Below are 18685 nucleotides of genomic sequence, written 5' to 3' on the forward strand. Positions count from 1 at the left end.
CCAGCATGAGAAAGGCTTGAGTAATGGCTGGGCCCAAATTGCTCCAACTCCAGGACAGAACAAGCTCCCCTGCCTTTGGAAGTCTATGCACATCACTCTCTCCGTGTCCAAGCACCGCGACCCAGATGTAAATGCAGTGCCTGGGCGCCCTGAATCTGAGATTTGTGATCATTTACCTATTTTGTGGAGGAAAATAAATGCCTGGGAACCAAATTCCAAAATCTTCAGTCAGGGCTAGCCTGTAGAGGGCAGTGTTGTCCCATCTCTGCCCCGTGTACACTGGTTTAGCTATTTTCACCTTCCCTGTCAGCTGTGCCTCTAGCTCTAGGCCTGCATTAGCTGCCTCTGGGACACACTTCTGCTGTTTCAAGGGGTTGGCCCCCTTTTGTCCTTACTGGACTTTGTTCCTGTTTCTTTGGTGAATAGCAGGAGACCTAGCCTCCAGGATCTATGTGCCCAGCTTGTGATAGATTCTGTTTAAGGTTTTGATGCTGCAGATAACTAAAATAATATGAGGGAGCAGTAGATACACTAGATGCCCTTTGGATCTTGGGTTTAAGGGAGCCTAGGCTACATAAAGAGACCCTATCAGAAAAAAGCGACTAACAGCTGTGATTGTTAGGTTGTGATTTAGATCATGTTAGCAGCTTTGCCATCCTGTTTTATTTTGGTTTTGTTTTTGGTATTTTCTTCAGAAAATCATTACAAATAGATGGGCCTTATGACAAAGCATTTTACCAGAAGCTGCTTGATCTGTCCACTGAGGATGACGGGTCAGTGGCCTACGCATTAACAAAGGTGAGCACAGCTTTGGAGGGACTTGGCGGCACTCTGTAGGCTCTTGATCCTCCCTCAGGCCTTTCCCGCTCCTACTCCTGACGGTGGCAGCAGAAAACTTGGGGATCTTAGGGACCAGCGTCTTCTATTCTTCCCAGAGGGGCTGGGACAGGTAGTGGCGCACAGTGTCCAAGGAGCATTTCCCTTGACACACACATGTAGGAAGCATGGCTGGTGCCATCTATTGAGGAGACTTCAGCTGGTTGGGACCCTGGCCTTGTGTGGCCAGTCTGCATCCTTCTCAGAAGCTTTGTTGTTCTCCTTGAGGCCCAAGCCAAGGGTCTTTCTCAGACCTGAGGCCATAGGTTGGCCCAGACGAGACTCACAGTGACCCATCCTGGGGCTTGAACTCAGGGACTGAGTACTGTTCTTAGGCTTTCTCAAGGCTAGCGCTTTACCACTTAAGCCACAGCACCACTTCTGGCTTTTTTGTGTACGTATTACCAAGGAATTGAACCTAGGTCTTCGTGCATGCTAGGCAGGCATTCTACCTCTAGGCCAAACTCCCTGAAATCTATTTCCTTTTACAACATGTTGCTATTTTATATTGTCACATTCTGTTTTATGTATGTATTTTTTAAATGGTGCAGATTTGAGGGAGGGAAATGGGGACAAAACATGAGATAGGGTAGCAATGATTGTTAAGTAATGCACTTTCTATCTGACAAATATAATGTAACTCTTCTATCAATTACAATAAAAAATGTTGCAGATTTTACTAGGCCACCCATGGTTTTGTAAGACATTAAAACAGTGAAGAGGCCTTGTTCTCAGGTGCTACCCCATCTCTGCTGCCCATGTATGGTGGCTCTGGGTCTTGTGGCTGTCTGTCCTTCTGCCTGGCGAAAGAACCCTAATATTGCCAATGGTTTAAGGACCAAGTGGCCTTCTGGAGCCTGAGATATACTTCAGAAGCTCTGGCTGCATGGTAGGTAAGTACAGTGTGGTGCAGTGCGGCCCCTCCTCAGGCTCAGGAATCCGCAGTGTAACCTCTGGGTCAGGGCGCAGTGAGGCTTCCTTGTAGTATTTGTAGGTTGCCTACAGCAACTCAGGAAGAAACAGTAGCATTACCTTTCTTTTTCTCCAATAGAAGAAACAGAACTTCATTTCTTTTGTACTTTTCTGTAGTTTTCGATCTCCTCAATAAACATGGATTACTTTTATTTCTATATTGAAAGCTTATGGGTAAGTGTACTCTTCTCAGACTGAAGCACACAGCTCTCGAAAACTGACTGATGGCAGGCACTGGTAGCTCATGCCTGTAACCCTGGCTGCCCAGGTGATAGCCGGCTGTAGGTACCAAGACAGCAGTGCCCTGAGTTCTAAGGTAGTTTCATACCCAGCTGCTCCATGTCCACCCACCTCAGCCCAGGTCCTTGAAGAAGGAAAAGAGCAAACGTCCATCCTCCAACACAGGAAGACCTCAAGCCACATCTTCTCACTTTCCCCCCTTGATACATCTTGTAAAGTGAAATATACATATGTGGTTTATCACATGTTAGGTGGGTCTATAAAGCCACAACCACAGGCAAGATACAAAACAGCTCCAGCTGTTCTGGAACCCAAGATTTGACCTTAGGTATATGACTAGGGCTTGAATTCAGAACTTAAGTGTTCTCACTCAGCCTTTTTGCTCACTTCTAACCCTTTACCACTTGAGCTACAGCTCCACTTGTATCTTTTTGTGTATGTGTATGTTGGTCTTAGGGCTTGAACTCAGGGCCTGGATGCTGTCACTGAGCTTTTTTTTTTTTCAAGACTAATCTTCTACCACTTGAACCACAACTTTACCCACTTGAACCACAACTTTACTTTGGTGGTTAATTGGATATAAAAGTATTATAGATGGCTCTGCCTGGACTAGCTTCAAAATGTGATCCTCAGATCTGTCTTCTGCGTAGGTAGGATTGCAGGCATAAGTTACAAGTGTAAGTCACTGGTGTAAGTCATTGGTGACAGGCTCACTGTCTGCTTTTCTGCCTAGACTGACTTTGAACATTGATCCTCAGATCTCAGCCTGAGGATCTCTATCTTCTGTTGTGCAGAGCCTGGAGTGGTGTCAGCAGAAGGCTGGTACAGCTTTCTGAGAAGGCCAGCCACAAGTGACTCAGGATATAGATGTGTCACCACTGCTGTGGTAGCTTAGAAGGAGCTAAGCACTCTACCATTCATCCACACTTCAGGCCGAGTTTTGCTGATTTTTGTTTTTCTTTTTTTGTTTTTGTTTTTTTGGCCTTGAACCTCAATCCTCCTGATCACTTACCTCTCTAAGTAGCTATAGTTACAAACATGAACTATTATGCCTGTCCTTTCTCCTCCCCTACCCTTTCCTTCCTTCTCCTCTTCTCACCTTTACTCTCTTGCTCACTTGCTCTTTCTTCCTTTCAACTGAGGCTTGAACTCAAGATCTTGTGCTTGATAGGCAAGATATCTACATGTCTCCAGGGCCTTTTTAATCTGGAATAGATATATTGGGATGTATTTTACATGCCATACATTATCAACTTTCTTTTCCTTCCTTCCTTCCTTCCTTCCTTCCTTCCTTCCTTCCTTCCTTCCTTCCTTCCTTCCTTCCTTCCTTCCTTCCTTCCTTCCTTCCTTCCTTCCTTTTTTTGCCAGTCTGGGACTTGAGCTCTGGGCCTGAGCACTGTCCTTGGGCTTTCTCAAGGCTAGTGCTCTACCATTTGAGACACAACACCATTTCCGGCATTTTTCTATGTATGTGGTATATGGAGGAATTGAACCTGGGTCTTCATGCATGCTAGGCAAGCACTCTATCATTAGGCCAAACTCCTGGCCCCACATTATCAACTTTCTATAAAAAATTTATTAAGCTATTATTTCCATAACATACAGTTTACACAGTATAGTGGTTTTTTACTGTATTTACATATATGTGCAATTGTCCCCACAGGAGATAGCAAACACAGATGTGTTTACTTCAGCAAAAAAATCCCATAGCTGGGCTTGACATGGCGGCTGGTGCCTATCATCCCTGCTGCTTGGGAGGTTCAAGTAGGTCGACTGTATCCGATGCTGCTGCATGCAAAAATGTCAAACTCTGGGAGAATATCTAAAAAAGAGGAAGGGAGTGGCTCAAGTGGTAGAGCACCTACCTGACAAGTTCAAGGCCCTAAGTTCAAGCCTCCTCACTGCCAAACAAAACATTAACTTAAAATAACCACCCCATACTCTTTTTTTTTTTTTTTTTTTGGTGGATCATGGGGCTTGACTTGGCCAGGGCGTTGTCCCTGAGCTCTTCATGTAAGGCTACCATCTTTATTGTCCCTGAGCTCTTCAATTCAAGGCTACTGCCCTATCCTTGAGCCTAGCCCCACTTCCCATTTTCTAGAGGTTAATTGGAAATAAGAGTCTCAAATCCTTTTCTGCCCAGGCTGGCTTTGAACCTTGATCCTCAGATCTCAGCCTCCCGAGTAGCTAGAATTACAGGCGTGAGCCACCGTGCCTGGCTCCCCATACTCTCTATTTATTTCATTTTCTCTCCATTTCCCTCAGCCCTAAGTAATTGCTGGTCTACTATCTCTAAAAGAGACTTGTTGACTCCAAGTATTGCTTATAACTAGGATATTCAATGTAGAATCCTTTTTGTCTTTATTTTCATTTAGCAGAAGGCTCAAATTTGATTAATGAAATTTGGATTGTTTATCAGTATTTTTCTCCTTTTTTATTGGTTCAGTATCCCATTTATAGACTTAACCTTATACATCAGTTGATAGACATTTGAGTTGGCTTTTCATTTTCTTTGGCTGTTATAATCAATGTTGTTCCACAATGTGTGTGTGTATGTACATGTGTACTTGTACATAGTGGTCAAATGATACCTTTATGGGTTTTTTCAGTTTTGTTTCGAGTCAGAGTTTTGCATGTTGCCTGGACTAGCTTCAAACTTACAATCCTCTTTCCTCAGCTTCCTAAGTAGCTGTGACTTGTAGACCTAATTTTGGTAGCTTCTGGTTACTTACTTTTTTTTTTTTTTTGGAGCTGACCTCAGCTTGGGCGCTGTCCCTGAGCTCTTCAGCTCAAGGCTACCACCCTACCCTTGAGCCAAGCCTCACTTTCTGTTTTCTAGAGGTAAATTGGAGATAAAAGTCCCAGGTCCTTTTGTGCCTGGGCTGGCTTTGAACCTTGATCCTTAGATTTCAGCCTCCTGAGTAGCTAGGATTACAGGTGTGAGCTACCACACCCAGCCTTGTTATTTATCTTTGTTAAAATAACATTCTTTATGTCTTTAAGCACTTTATGAATAGTTATTCTGTACATGACCTATATCAGATAAGATAAAAACTGGGAGGTAAACCAGGTGCCAATAGCTACACAGGAGGCTAATTTGAAACCAGCACAGACAGAGAAGTCTATGAGACTTTTTATCTCCAGCTAATCAGCAAAAAGCTGGAAGTGGAGGTATGGCTCAAGTGGTAGAGCACCAACTGTGAATGAAAAACCTGAATGAGGGGCTCTGAGCTCAAGTCCCAGCACTGGTACAATTTTTTTAATGTGAAGTGAAAGCAATATATCATTTTAGCCAGCTCCTCTATGCAGCTTTGACTGGGTGTGTGGTACTGTGTGACTGGGAGTTCGTATTTTGCTCATCTGAGGGAGTTGTGGAGCAGATTTCTAGGAGTGCTTTCCTCCAGAGGCAGAAATCTGAGGTTTATATCCTTTACCCGGTAGCTTGTTCCTAGAATTAATGCTCACGTTGGCATATGCTTGTTTAACAGCTCTGCCTTCCCAGTTGTTGCCTGTTCTTTGAGAGTGGTGACAAGACTGGGCTGCACTGGGGAATTCCCGTACCTTTTGAGCCAGTGCATTTCGAGGATGTTAGCAGGTTTGAGTTTTGCTCATTTCCTCTTTCCTGGACTTTACCCACACATATGTTGGGCACATTCTCTTTATTTTCCATGTCTGTACTCTATTTTTTTTTTCATTTTGCAGCTGTTTTCCTTTGCATGTTTCATTCTGTGTATTTTCATTTGTCTGTGTTTCAACTTAGCAACTCTCTTCAGTCTTTTCTTTTTTTTATCTCCTTACTCTGCTTTGGTCCCTGCCCCTAAATGATTGTCTTTAAGTTTAAAACAGGAGGTTGGGTAGTTGTGTGAAACTTCCTAAATGACATTTGCATTCTAACTCTAGGGTGGGTCATGTGGAATTACTATTGCCCCTGAAGTAGCTGTGGCAGATGCTTCCAACCCCAGTAGCTGGCTGCCTCCTCTGCATGTGCCTAACTAAGGCTGGCTGACACTCCCAACCCTCCCTGGGCAATGTCCTTCCAGGCAGCCCAGCTATGATACTGAAGAAGCCCTTGTTAGTTGGAAAAATGCTCCTTGATCTTTGTCACTCTTGTTTATATTTGTTGAAATGATCCCCTTCTATGTTTTTCTGATCTACCCTTTTAAACCTCTTGAATTCATAATGCTGATTTTTGTGCTTTTATGTTTAAAAAAAATTTTTTTTGCCAGTCCTGGGGCTTCAACTCAGGGCCTGGACACTGTTCTTAAGGCTTTTTCAAGGCTAGCACTTGAGCCACAGCACCACTTCTGGCTTTTTCTGTGTATGTGGTACTGAGGAATCAAACCCAGGGCTTAGTGCATGGTAGGCAAGCACTGTACCATTAGGCCATGCTCCAGGGTAAAATTTCTAATTTTTTAAATTGCAGCATTGTAATTTTAAATTCCAAATCCTATATTTTTTTCTCTTCTTATTACATATTTATTTATTTGAATGGCAGATTGTATTATAAGTACAATGACTGGCTATGGAACCAGGCTGTCTGTGCTGAAATTTGATCTCCCATGTCTTGCCTATTATCCAGTCTTGCAAAAGGTTTTATAAGTCAGGTTCCTCGACTGAAACATCAAAATAACATTCTTTTCTATAGCATGCAGTTACTGCAAGGAACAATAGAAGGAATCTGTATAAACGGGTTTACATCATCATAGCTTCCATTGTTAGTGTTGCAAGTCTTATCTATGAAATGTAAGAATTTGAAGTAGAGACACTATAAATTAACTTCAGTAGTAGGGTTAATGTTACTCATTGTTCCAGAATGAATAAAAAGAGGCCCTCAAAGCTGTTAAAAAATTTTGCAAGGATCAGTGGTTTAGTGCTAGAATTCTTGCCTGCATTGAGGGAGGCCTGAGTTTGACTGCTGGCTATCTGCTGTAGTGCCTGATTGCTTTTGCTGATGCTGGTGGCTCACATCTGTAATCCCAGCTGCTCAAGGCAGAGAGCTGAGGATCCCAGTTTGAAGCCAGCCCACACAGATAAATCCGAGAGATTCTTAACCTCCAGGAAATGAGCAAAAAGCTGCAAGTGTGTTTAATAGGAATAATAAAATGAATAGCCTTAATGGGAATTTTGCAAAGGATTTAGGGTTCATTGCTTCACTTAATGGGATACGCTTTACCTGCTTTAAAAATATTCTAAGTTTAATTTCAAAAATTATTCTGCCTTTTTAAAGATATTGGTATATGTGAAGTGAGAGTAAATGGTGCCTCAAGTAGCTAGAGAAGTAGCTTTCTTAAACATGCTGTCTTGACTACATTGTTCCTTAAGAGTGATACAGATGGTCCATTTGTCAACTCACACCTTACAGTTCACAGTGAGCTCTGTAGAAACATTGACACAATATTGTCCACAACATCAGATTTTATTGAATAATGCATTCACAAGCTGTCTGTCAGTTTGCCAAGAACTGCTAGGTTTCTTAACAACATAGGTACTTTATTCCAATCTTAATTGCTAGTATTAATCTCAGATCACACATTATATAATACAATAATATAAACTTTTCATGATGGCCAGGGAAGGTTCACAGGGGCCTTACCCTGGGCAAGAGCAGAGAAAGGATGCAGCAGGTATCTAATATGATGCTAATAACGAGCTGGGCCGTTGAGGCTGAGTGCTGTCAGAAGGCAAAGTGCCTCATGTGCTTCAAGGAGCTGAGTCTAGGTCATGTCAAGCAGTGGATGGAGCTTAGCTAATGTCCCTGGAACAGAGTTGACAAAGTATTGATCTCACATACACTGGATGGTCCTACCACAGGCAGATCAGGGCTGAGAGTTTCTGATAAGATTTGATATATTTTCTGATACATTGGTTATTGACACAAGTATATGGTCAGTTTGTGCTTCATGGTAAGCTGACAGATGGTAGTTTATAAATAGAAACAAGATGTAAAGTCATTGTGTTATTGCACTCATATTTAGTCAAAGTGGAGTAGCTTAGAATGAAACTTGCTTTACAAAATGAAGTGGATCAAGACTATTTAAAGCTACTATTTTACATATCCTAGAGTCAGAGAAGGCCCAACTACTTCAACTGGCAACCAGTAAGTTATGTAAAATAAAGCAACATGTGTAACATACAAAAAAAGAGCAGGCTGGGAGTTTGGCCTAGTGGTAGAGTGCTTGCCTAGCATGCACGAAGACCCGGATTTGATTCCTCGGTACCACATCCATAGAAAAAAGCCAGAAGTGGTGCTGTGGCTCAAGTGGTAGAGCTCTAGCCTTGAGAATCCAAGGACAGTGCTCAGGCCCTGAGCTCAAGCCCAAGACTAGCAAAAACAAACAAACAACAAAACGACAACAACAACAAAAAACCAAGAGCAGATCCTGAATAACAAATTTGGATTCAGAAAGATTAAACCAGTCTTCCTCTACTCAGTGGTCCATTTTTATAGTTTCCAGCTCTCTTCTAAAGTTGTTTTGTCTTTAATTCTTTGAGCATGTGTGTCTGGCACTCCAGCAGCTGGAGTCCCTATGTGTACATCTTTTTTCCTTCCCCAATATTCTGGATTGTTTTAAATGTTTTTCAGTCCTCTGCAGAATTGAGTGGAAAGTACAAAATCTCACATGCCCTAAGCCCCTGATGTGCTCTTCTTCATGTTTTGCTGGCTTTCATCTTGTCCTCCTGCCTTCTTGTGCTTGCATATCTTCATTTGGATGCCAGAAACTGCATTTACATGATTGCTTTAGAAATAAGTTGAGATCTAGGATCCTACCTTTTTCTCAAAGGAATTTCAGGCTAGCTTCTGCCAAGAGGACTGGAAAGCACTAGCAAGCTGGAGATACTTGAAACCAGTTGAGGTGATTAATCACTTCAAGTGAAGCTGCAGGGGCCTGTGGGGCCTGTCAACTTTGGCTCATCTTTCATCTTAAAGGGGCTGCATTTGAGGTACTAGGTCAGAAGAGGTCCGTGATTGTACTGTTCTGTTCACCCTGCAGGTTGGCTCAAACTGTCTTTCAGCCAAGCCTCCAGAATTGTCCTACTCCTTTCTTGGAAAAGCCCACCCTCCCTGCCTTGTTAACTCTGCCTTTAAGCAGATTTCCTGATGCTTTGTTCTGCTTTTTTAGTTGGGTCAAGTACCTATGCCAGAATTACTCAGTTAAAATTCCACGCCTTTTATTTTTGTCTTGAGACAAAAAAATGTACCCATCTTAAAGGTGGAAAATATTTCAGTGTTATAATTATCTTTACATCTGTATATAAAATGTTATACATAGGAAATTATGCATGAAATTTATATAAATTTGTCTATCCTAGCCTATACATAGTTTTCTTTTTCCATATTGATCTCTAACACATAAAGCCAGGCATGTTTGGGCATACTTATAATCCTAGCATTTGGGAGGCTGAGGCAGAGGACTAATGAGACCTTGTGAGACCCTATCTCAAAACAAACCAAGCAAAACAGAGAAATGTACAGATTCTTTTCATTTTTGATAGTCTTAATGTTTGCTTTATGTTGTACATATTTGCTTCTAGTGTTTCACCTGTCTTTGTTGGATTAGTAGTATATCACATAAAAGCTCTTTAGTGTTTAAATATGAGTCTTCTGCAGCTTCTTGGTTTTGTATCTTGGTTAGAAGGTACACTAAAACATGCTAAATGTTACATGCCTTTTGCATTTAGCCCTTTAATTCTGTGTGTGTGTGTGTGTGTGTGTGTGTGCGCGCGCGACAATGTGTCAGTCATGGGACTTGAACTCTGGACCTTGTCATTCTCCCTGAGCTCTTCAGCTCAAGGCTAGGGCTCTACGGATAGTGCCACTTCAGATTTTCTGTTGGTTAATTGGAGATGAGAGTCTCATGGATTTTAGTGCCTGGGCTGGCTTTGAACTATGATCCTCAGATCTCAGCCTCCTGAGTAGCTAGGATTACAGGTGTGATCCACCAGTGCACGGCTTTTAATTCTTTTTGACTGGGTTTGTATGTGGGTATACCATGTGAAAGAATGTCTCTGCTAAGTGAGTGGGTTGAAAATGTGAGAGCTGCATGTTCCTTACTGCTAGCCCGTAAGGGTGGCCTCCTGAGCTACTTGTGTCTATTGTCCCCCCGGCATGCCTGCTGGAAGGGGCAGCTGTACAGTCCCGGGAGGTATGATCCCATGGTGCAAGTGTGGAAGCCTATCCCCTCTAAAATCATCTAAATGATGCCCGGGAGTTTGGCCTAGTGATAGAGTGCTTGACAGCATGCAGGAAGACCCGAGTTCAATTTCTCAGTACCACATACACAGAAAAGGCCAGAAGTGGGGCTGTGAATCAAATGGTAGAATGCTAGCCCTGAGTTTAGTCCCCAGGACTGGCCAAAAAAAAAAAAAATCTAAATGAGAGCCCAGCCCTGGTTCATGCCTGACTACTCAGAGTGAGCTCAGAGCCTGTGGTTTGAAGCCAGCCAGAGAAGGAAAGTTCATGAAACTTACCATTCATTTTCAGACAGCCAGAAGTGGAGCAGTGGTTCAAATGGCAAAGTGCTAGTCTTCAGCAAAAAGCTTAGGGACAGCACCTAGATTCTTAGTTCAAGTCCTAGAACTGGTGTGTGTGAGCACACACACATCTCAATGATATGTCTAAGTCCAAAGAAGAAAAGGAGATGTGACTGCTACAGAGGTGACTGTCCCTTTGGCTTTCCTTGTGTGCTTGTGGCACATCCTTGTTGGGGGACCTGGCGGGTGTTGTTTAGACCAGCGCAGATCTGCATTTCCTGTACTAGGCTCTAGAAGAGCTCAGACTTTAAGCCAGAGGTTCAGCCCCTGCTATCAGCCTCGTTACTTCGTGTCTAATCATCTCATGTGCAGTGACTAGACCTGTCCAGATGATGCAGCTGTCCGAAGTGCACTCACGGTGGTTAGAGGCAGTGTCTCCTAAACTGATCACTGGGTGCCTAATTTCTGGAAGATTGGAGTGAAGCTAAAGCAATCTTATTCTTCTAAAGACAGACTAGATACCTTGCTGATGAAGTCTTGTTTCAGGGGTGCAGTTTGGGTCCCTGTACTGTTTCTACTGTGGAGTCAGAGGGCAGTGCAGGGTGTGACGGGCATTGTCACAAGGGAGGATTTTCCTCCCCTCAGAACAAATCCTTGCTCCATGTCAGTTAGTCCCCTAACCTTATCCCAGGTTGCATCACAAGAACTGGCTTCCCTGAGTGTTGGGAGGTTGTTTGGTGGCAGCGTGTGACCAGGAGATGACCTGTCCCTCCCCGCAGGTGCAGCAGTACCGAGTCGCCATGACTGCCAAAGACTGCTCCATCATGATCTCGCTCTCCCCCTGTCTGCAGGACACAAGGTGAGGTTGGCTGCGCCTGACCCCTGTCCTTGGGTGACAGTGTGGAGTCACAGGACAAGGAGGCTCCCCACATTTAGAAACCTTTGCCTGGCAGGACCAGTACATTCTTGGGCTTTGGGGGCCTCGCACTTTAACCCCAGGCTTTCGGCCTTGGCCTCCTGAGGCTTAACTCCTGTTCTCTAAAAGTGTGTAATTCAGACTCTTGTGGACAGTAATAGTTAATGGAAAGTTTTTTAAAATAACAAAACAGGAATGTAGGAGGAGTGTGGGTAAAGTGAGGAATCCTTTCACAGAAACTATACCCACCCCAGTTGAGGCTCCAAACTCTCAAGTGGTGGACCCTATGGGTGCTGCTTCTCTTTTACTGGGTCACTGGGATATGCAGACTTTTCTGTCACCATCACGGTTAAATAGTCCTTCCAATGTTCTGCCTCCTGTCCTAAGTGTGTGCTTGGCATGCTCGCAGCCTCCCCCACTGAGGGCTGCTGCTTTTTGCACTGTCCCTTCCCCTCTTTTCCAGGAATTCAGGATGGGCTCATTGTGGTCAGACAGCTTCCTAATTGTTCACCTCCCCATACCCCACACCCCACATGTGGTCCTGTGGGATGTTCTGCATTCTTTTCACTTGTTCCTTGGCCACTAGCTAATAGCCATCCATTTTGCTGATGGTTTTAAGCTCTATGGTTCCCATCAGGCCTATCTTCTTGGATATGACATGCTGAGGAATACTTCTTCTTGTGCCAGTACTAGGGCTTGAACTCAGGACCTTGCTCTACCATTTGAGCCACAGCTCCTCTCTGAGGAACAGGGTATAACTAGCACACAGTCAGTTGTAGTTAATTGAAAACTCCTCTTATTCCCCAGTGCTTAGTTACTAGGCCTCATTCAGTTTCAGAAGCTGTGTTAGGTGTCAGCCACCATGAAGATAGTATCCTCTAACCCGCCTGGCCAGGGATGCGGCTGAGAGGAGGCAGGTGCTCACACCAGGGCTGGCTGAAAGGCTTCACTGCTTAAGTCTTCCTGGATGTCCAGGGTCCCCAAAGGACAGATGCTGACTGCTCCCTGCAGCCCTGTGCCACATGTGGAAGGATGAGGGCCGAGCTCTTCCTCACTCTGTGGGTCAGGGTGTGGAACCTGTCACTTGCTGGCTGGGGAGGAGGGGGCGCATGTGAGCATTCCCTGCTGGGCTGGAGGCGCTGGAATCACTCTGCTCACAAAACACTTCATGTGTCCTTTACGGTTTACACTTAACCTAATTTTTTAAGACCAGTGGTGGCTCAGACCTGACAGAAACAGCTGTGTAGTCAGGAACAGTGGATGGGCTCAACTGGACTGACTGCTCCCTTTGCCTTTGTGAAGTTGGCAAGATGAGGAGAGAAGCCCCCTGGTGTGCCTCTCCCCAAGGTGTGCTGATGGCCCTCTGGCTTCCATGAACTCCTGTTCACCATCTCAGAGGCCCCAGCCCCTGCGGCGCTGGTGTGGGAATGCACACTTGAGCAGGATTCTGATTTGACAGTAGACTGTAAGAAGGTGGGAGGTGGTTGAGTTGTTGTGCTGCCAGTTGCTTATTCAGTTAAAATTTGCTGTTCTCACTTTGTCTTTTAACATTCTGCCAGGCTCAGGAGTTGATTTTAAGATAAAATTTAAAATGCACTGATAACAATATTTAAAGACAGGCAAAAACTTGGGCTGGGAATGTGGCTTAGTGATAGAGTGCTTGCCTCGGATGCATGAAGCCCTGGGTTTGCTTCCTCAATATCACATAAACAGTAGTGGTGCTGGAGCTCAAGGGGTAGAGTGCTAACCTTCAGCAAAAGAATTTCAGGCAATGCCCAGGCTCTGAGTTCCAGCCCCCACCCCCCCAAAAAAGAAGGTAAAAACTTCATAAGGACAAATCAAAGCTTAAATCAGTATATATGAAACACCTAGGAACGGGTTTCCATTCTTGTTCACATTTTAACACTAAGATTAATGTTTCAAAAATGTACATATACACTTTAGATATGAACCAGAACATCCCCCAAGTCTGTTTAGGAGTTAACCTTATGACTTCTCCCCAGAGAAAATATCCGGGGCTGGGGCAGGTGCTTGTATTGACTGCATCTGGCCTGGAATGTGGCACTTGAGGAACCTAGACATCAACTCGGTCATCTTTGCATTTATGAGATGCAGAGTAAACCCAAGGCTGAATTTTAATTTACAGCTGACAGACTGACTACATTAATATATTTAAAATAGAGGCTTCACCGATGCTATTTCTTCCTTGTCATAATTAAGAAAGTTTTAAGTCTACTCTCTTGTTGCTGCAGGTGTTTGGGATTTGGGGACCACCAGGAGAGCTGTCCACCTGATCCTAAATCCTTCAGCTCCTCTTGAGTTCCTGTTCTAAACACAGCTTGGGCAGTGGCTGAAGCTTTGGCTTGTCTGCTTGTCCCCTGGCCACCCTCCCAGCTTGTCAGTGCTCTAGAGAACAGTTGTCCATCCAGGCAAGGGCAGCAGTTCCCCTGCAGACAGATTATCGGCCTATGTCTGAGGCTGCTAGAGGCACATGTGTGTCTCTGGAAGTCCCTGCTTAATGTCAGGGCGGAAGGGACAGGCACTGTGGTCTGATAGGCTGGTGTGTGCTGGTTGCTGGCCTCATGTGGAGCATATGGCTGACCACAGCCAGACCCTCTCTTGATTCTTAGACTATCCTTCCTGTCTTGATACATGTTATTTGGGGTACTACTTGTGGATCTGGGAAATTGAGATATCCTTTAAGCTACATAGTCCCCGTCCTGGCCTGGGCATGTTCAGCTCAGCTAACTGGATCCCCAGGACCGCCCAGTTGAGCAGTTTTCAGTATCAGAGCAGAATGAGACTCGTGGCCTGTTATGTGTAAATTATGTTCATTTAGCTCAGGCTTCCTTGAGCTTTTGATCCTCCTGCCTCAGCCTCAGGCACTGGGATTACAGGCATACAACATTATACCCAGATCCCATAACACTTCTGTTAGACTTGACTTCATAATTCCTTTAGTGGCTTGAATGCTAACTATATGCTGAGTCCTCTGAGCAAAGTAGGCACATAGCCATCTTGGTACCAGACTTGGGTGAGTCTGAAAGTGATTTTTAAGTACAAGTGATCGTTCAGACTTCTGAAAAACGCCACAAAAGCAAGCTCTGGAAAAGAAACACAGAGCATTGAAGATATGATTCGAGAGTAAAACATGAAACCAGATCTCTTTCCAAATGTGAGAAGCATAAAGGAGTTTGCATTTCTTCCCAGACATAGGAAAGGCACATAAAGAGAAGTCTGTTCTCCACATTCATCCACTTGGCTGCCGGAGAGCCTGATGTACTTTTTACTTTGTCTTAGGTTTTGTAATGCTTGGCTCATGATAAAGTGACTTCTTTCAGCATTTGCTTAGACCACTGGGGTGTGGGGAATATCACTCACGCATTCCGCATAATGGCTTTTCCATCTTCCTGTTCTGTAACTCTTTCTGGTGTGGCCTGATGTGCCGGCCACTGTACGGCAGCCATGTACCCGGCAGAAGCTCCATGTGCTAGTGTGTACATGTAGCTGGCACAGACAATACCAGGATGCACACAGACACAGAATGGGTGCTCTTTGTGAGCTGGGATGAGACGATTTGCAGGGCCTGTGTGTGCTGAAATTGCTGTTGTTGCTTGCAGCTCTGATCAGAGGCCCATCGTCGCCTCATCGCGGTCCCGGCTGGCCTTCTCTGTGTCTGTGCTGGACCTCGATCTCAAGCCCTATGAGAGCATTCCTCACCAGTATAAACTGGACAGCAAGATAGTCAGCTATTACACAAAGACTGTGCATGCCAAAGACGACGCCATGGTGTCGGCCAGGTTCAAGGAAAATGAAGACTGCACATTAGTTCTGCATAAGGTCTAACTTTTTTCCTGCAGTATCTCTGAAACTGGAATGTGAAGGTTGAAAGAGCTATTTTCTATTGTGGTGGGTGACTTTTGGCTGTGAATACTTTTGTTTTTTAACTCTTGTTGAGGTGAGATTGCCTCTTGGAGACACAGAATTGAAGAGCACTAGAAACATCTTCCAGGACAAGGAATGTAGGACACGGTGCTGTGTCCTAGGAAGCGGCCTGCATTCTGAAGATGGAAGCGTCCGTTAAGCCCTGGGAAGACATCCTGGGTAGTTGTTCTTCCTTCCAGCCAGGGCTCAGGTCAAATTCTCTCATGCGAAAAGCCTTACTGTAAGCCTCAAGGTTTGGACCTCTACCATCAGACTCCTGATGGAGAAAACTTGAATTGTCACGAGCATCTGATAGTTGGGACTTTTGAGAAAACATGGAACTACTGGAACTTGCCAGGCAGTTACCGGTCACTTTTTCAATGCAAGCCACACATCAACACAGGCTTTAGGCGATCCCCGCTGTCAGTGATCAGGGATTGGTGAGGACTTCAGCTCTGAGGAGGGCTAGCAGGTCTGGAGTCAGCATGTACGTGGCTCATATGAGCACTGCTTTTGTTTTGGCTTCAGGATTTTACCTTTCACTGTAGGGGAGACAAGGCATCTTCCCTGCCTGAAATTGCTGCTGTGGAAGCTGGAAGCATAGCTGTAACTTGCTGCTGTGGCTCTGGGGTTGGTGTGGTGGGCCTGCCTAACAGCCCAGAGTTTTCCTGGCACTCTAGGTTCTCGGGTGGTTGAGGAACGAGGTTTCCTTTCCTCCCAGGCCACATTGTTCTCTTGGTTTGCCTTGAGGCGTGTGGAGTGTGTGGCCCAGGGCCTTGCTGGTTCCAGCAGGCTGCTGAAGGCTCCTAGCTGGCGCCACTGTGGGGGGTGGGATGGGGGGTGTCACGGAAAGTGTGCCTGGCTGCTATGAAATCATTGGGAATCTTGGCTTCATTTTTTATTCTATGGTAGCTTGTACAGACTGATTATTTATATCATTATTTTGAGGGACTAATGAAGGCTATTGTAACATAAACGAAACCATGAAATTGTATGAAAATGCTACATGAAAAATGAGGAAAATATTTTGCTGATTAATTTTTTGTGGGAAAATTTGTGATAACTTGAGAATTACATTTGTTTGAATCAAGCCAATTGTTGTAGAATTTCTTGAGAATGATGTGCTAATACTTTCTGTTCCATACTCAGGTATACAAAAGGATCCTTATTCATTTGGACTTAGCGCTTTCCTCAGGTTTTGCTGTATGCTGGATGGGGGATTGGAGACTCCACCTCAGTTGCATGCAAGGAATTCGTGCTTTTGTGCATGAATTATGCATGGAGGGAAGGAAACTGTCAGTATTGACTTGAGGTGGTTCGCTGTGGTTGATCTGAGGTGGGGTGGCTCTGATGCTATCACATGTGGTCTGGGTTCTGAGTCTGAATGCTCTTGAACATCTGAGAAAGGTGTTCTGGTACTTAGCTGTAGCCCAGCTGCTTTAGACAGGGCCCAGCCCTGCTGTGTGCTCCTGCTATTGTGCTCAGACTCCAGGTTGTTCTGATGGCCTGAAAACAACAAGCGCTCATGGTCCTGACAGTGGTGACTTGAAGAGTCCATCAAAGTTCAGTTCTGCATACGAGAGGATGACATAACACTTAGATCCCATGATTGGTTCTGTGGTGATGGCAATTGCTGACCCTAAGCTACAAATTCAGCCTGTGTTTTTTTTTTTTTTGAGATGGGCTTGCTATAGCCCAGGCTGGCCTTGATTGGACTTGTAATCCTCCCGCTGCTGAGAGCTGACATTATAAGCATGGACTACCATTTCTGGCTTCTGAGCTGCTCTTCAGTTCAATTTTGGGGCATTGTTTTGAGTCATTGGGTTTGAACTTGGCCTGGGTTCCGTCCCTGAGCTCTTCAGCTCAAGGCTACTACCCTACCCTTGATAAGCCCCACTTCCCATTTTCTAGAGGTTAACTGGAGATGAGAGTCTCAGGTCCTTTTGTGCCTGGGCTGGCTTTGAACCTTGATTCTCAAATCTCAGCTTCCTGAGTAGCTAGGATTACAAGCGTGAGCACCGCACCCGGAGGGGCACTGTTTTTAAGCTAACAGTCCTACTTTTGTGGGAGACCAAGGACATCAAGGCTTGGTAAGAGATGCTGGGTGTGGGTCCTGTGGGTTTGGAGGAATGTTTAAGAAATGAAATCTCATTGGCAGTTCCCTCCCCAAGCCTGGTGGGGGTAACTGGGGGAGGTTGGGGCACAGAGCCTCTGTATCCATCAAAGGATAGAAAGCTACTCTTGGCTTAAACAACATAGTGTCACTTGTATTTTGTATTTAAATTGCTGTATTTCTCATTTCATGAGTTTGTATTTAGTGTACCATGGCTATATACATGCAGCAGGGAATGTGAATTCTGAGTATTTATTCAGCGTACACGTAACATCTCACTCAGCATATCATCTTAGCCCTCTGGGAATGAGCCATTTCTCACACAAAGCAATTTATTAAGCTCTGTAGAGCAGCTTCAATTCCCAGAGTTCCTAGCAGGGCTCGGAAGTTCAGTGGAGCAGTTTCTATGACTTTCCTCTTATCCAGTTGCAGGGCTGTGGAGAAAACAAATTGGGTAAGAAACCCAGGTGTGGGTACCACCAAGACCTTTCCTCTTCCCTACCAAAAATGGAAGCATGGAACAGGATAGAGATAAGAAATTTTACCTATAGCACCAGGCTAGTTTTCCTTCCTTCAGCCTGGGAGAGCAGAGGAGACAAACCCTCTCATGTTTCTTAAGTGGTAGTTACTGATACAGATACATACATACATACACACACACACACACACACACACACACACACACACACACACACACAGTCAGTATGTACATTTTTTTCTCAACCATGCAAAATTTACTTGTGCAGAAGGGTGAGGCACTGACAAGCAACTAAAAATTATTTTAAAAACTTGTAGTCAAAGTACATTAATTAAATTTTTGTGCCATGTAAAAACAGATGAAACACAGTCGCTTTGGGCACCCAGGCCTACCTCGGTGTGGAACTTTGGTGAGGAGATCCAGCTTCGGCAAAACCTTCCCTTCTTCATCTATTTGTATCCTCCAAACCACCATCAATTCAAACCTGAGAGAGACCAAACACTCAGTGCTTTTAAAGTGTGATTAAAAGCTATAACCTGTTAGCAGCCTGGTTTCCACCTGTCTTTTCTGGGCCTGCCTGCTTTTAAGTATATATATATACACGTCTCTAAAGGACGACCAAGTGTGCTAAGTCCACAGGATGGTGGAAATCAGGACCCAGCTTTGTACTCTCTGCAGGAGGACGGGCAGCCGC

At 44.6% G+C, this 18685-nt stretch overlaps 2 protein-coding genes across 3 annotated transcripts in view; one reads left to right on the forward strand and one right to left on the reverse strand.

The window, feature by feature from the left end:
• Ippk (inositol-pentakisphosphate 2-kinase) overlaps positions 1-16490 on the forward strand; it is a 49304-nt gene extending 32814 nt beyond the window's left edge. For both annotated transcript variants that reach the window (XM_090329929.1, XM_090329930.1), the window contains 3 exons: positions 696-798; positions 11340-11419; positions 15097-16490. In XM_090329929.1, the coding sequence (XP_090186055.1) occupies positions 696-798; positions 11340-11419; positions 15097-15322 (409 nt within the window). In that variant the 3' untranslated portion in view covers positions 15323-16490. The remainder of the gene's footprint in view (positions 1-695; positions 799-11339; positions 11420-15096) is intronic.
• Positions 16491-17751: 1261 nt separating this feature from the next.
• The window catches only part of Cenpp (centromere protein P), a 182849-nt gene continuing 181915 nt past the window's right edge, over positions 17752-18685 (reverse strand). The window contains exons 7-8 of the mRNA XM_090329933.1: positions 18384-18475; positions 17752-17947 (exon numbers count right to left, since the gene is read on the reverse strand). Of these exons, the coding sequence (XP_090186059.1) occupies positions 17832-17947; positions 18384-18475 (208 nt within the window). The 3' untranslated portion in view covers positions 17752-17831. The remainder of the gene's footprint in view (positions 17948-18383; positions 18476-18685) is intronic.

This window comes from Megascapheus bottae, chromosome 3 (assembly GCF_031878675.1).
Source record: "Megascapheus bottae isolate mThoBot1 chromosome 3, mThoBot2.hap1, whole genome shotgun sequence".
NCBI lineage: Eukaryota > Metazoa > Chordata > Mammalia > Rodentia > Geomyidae > Megascapheus > Megascapheus bottae.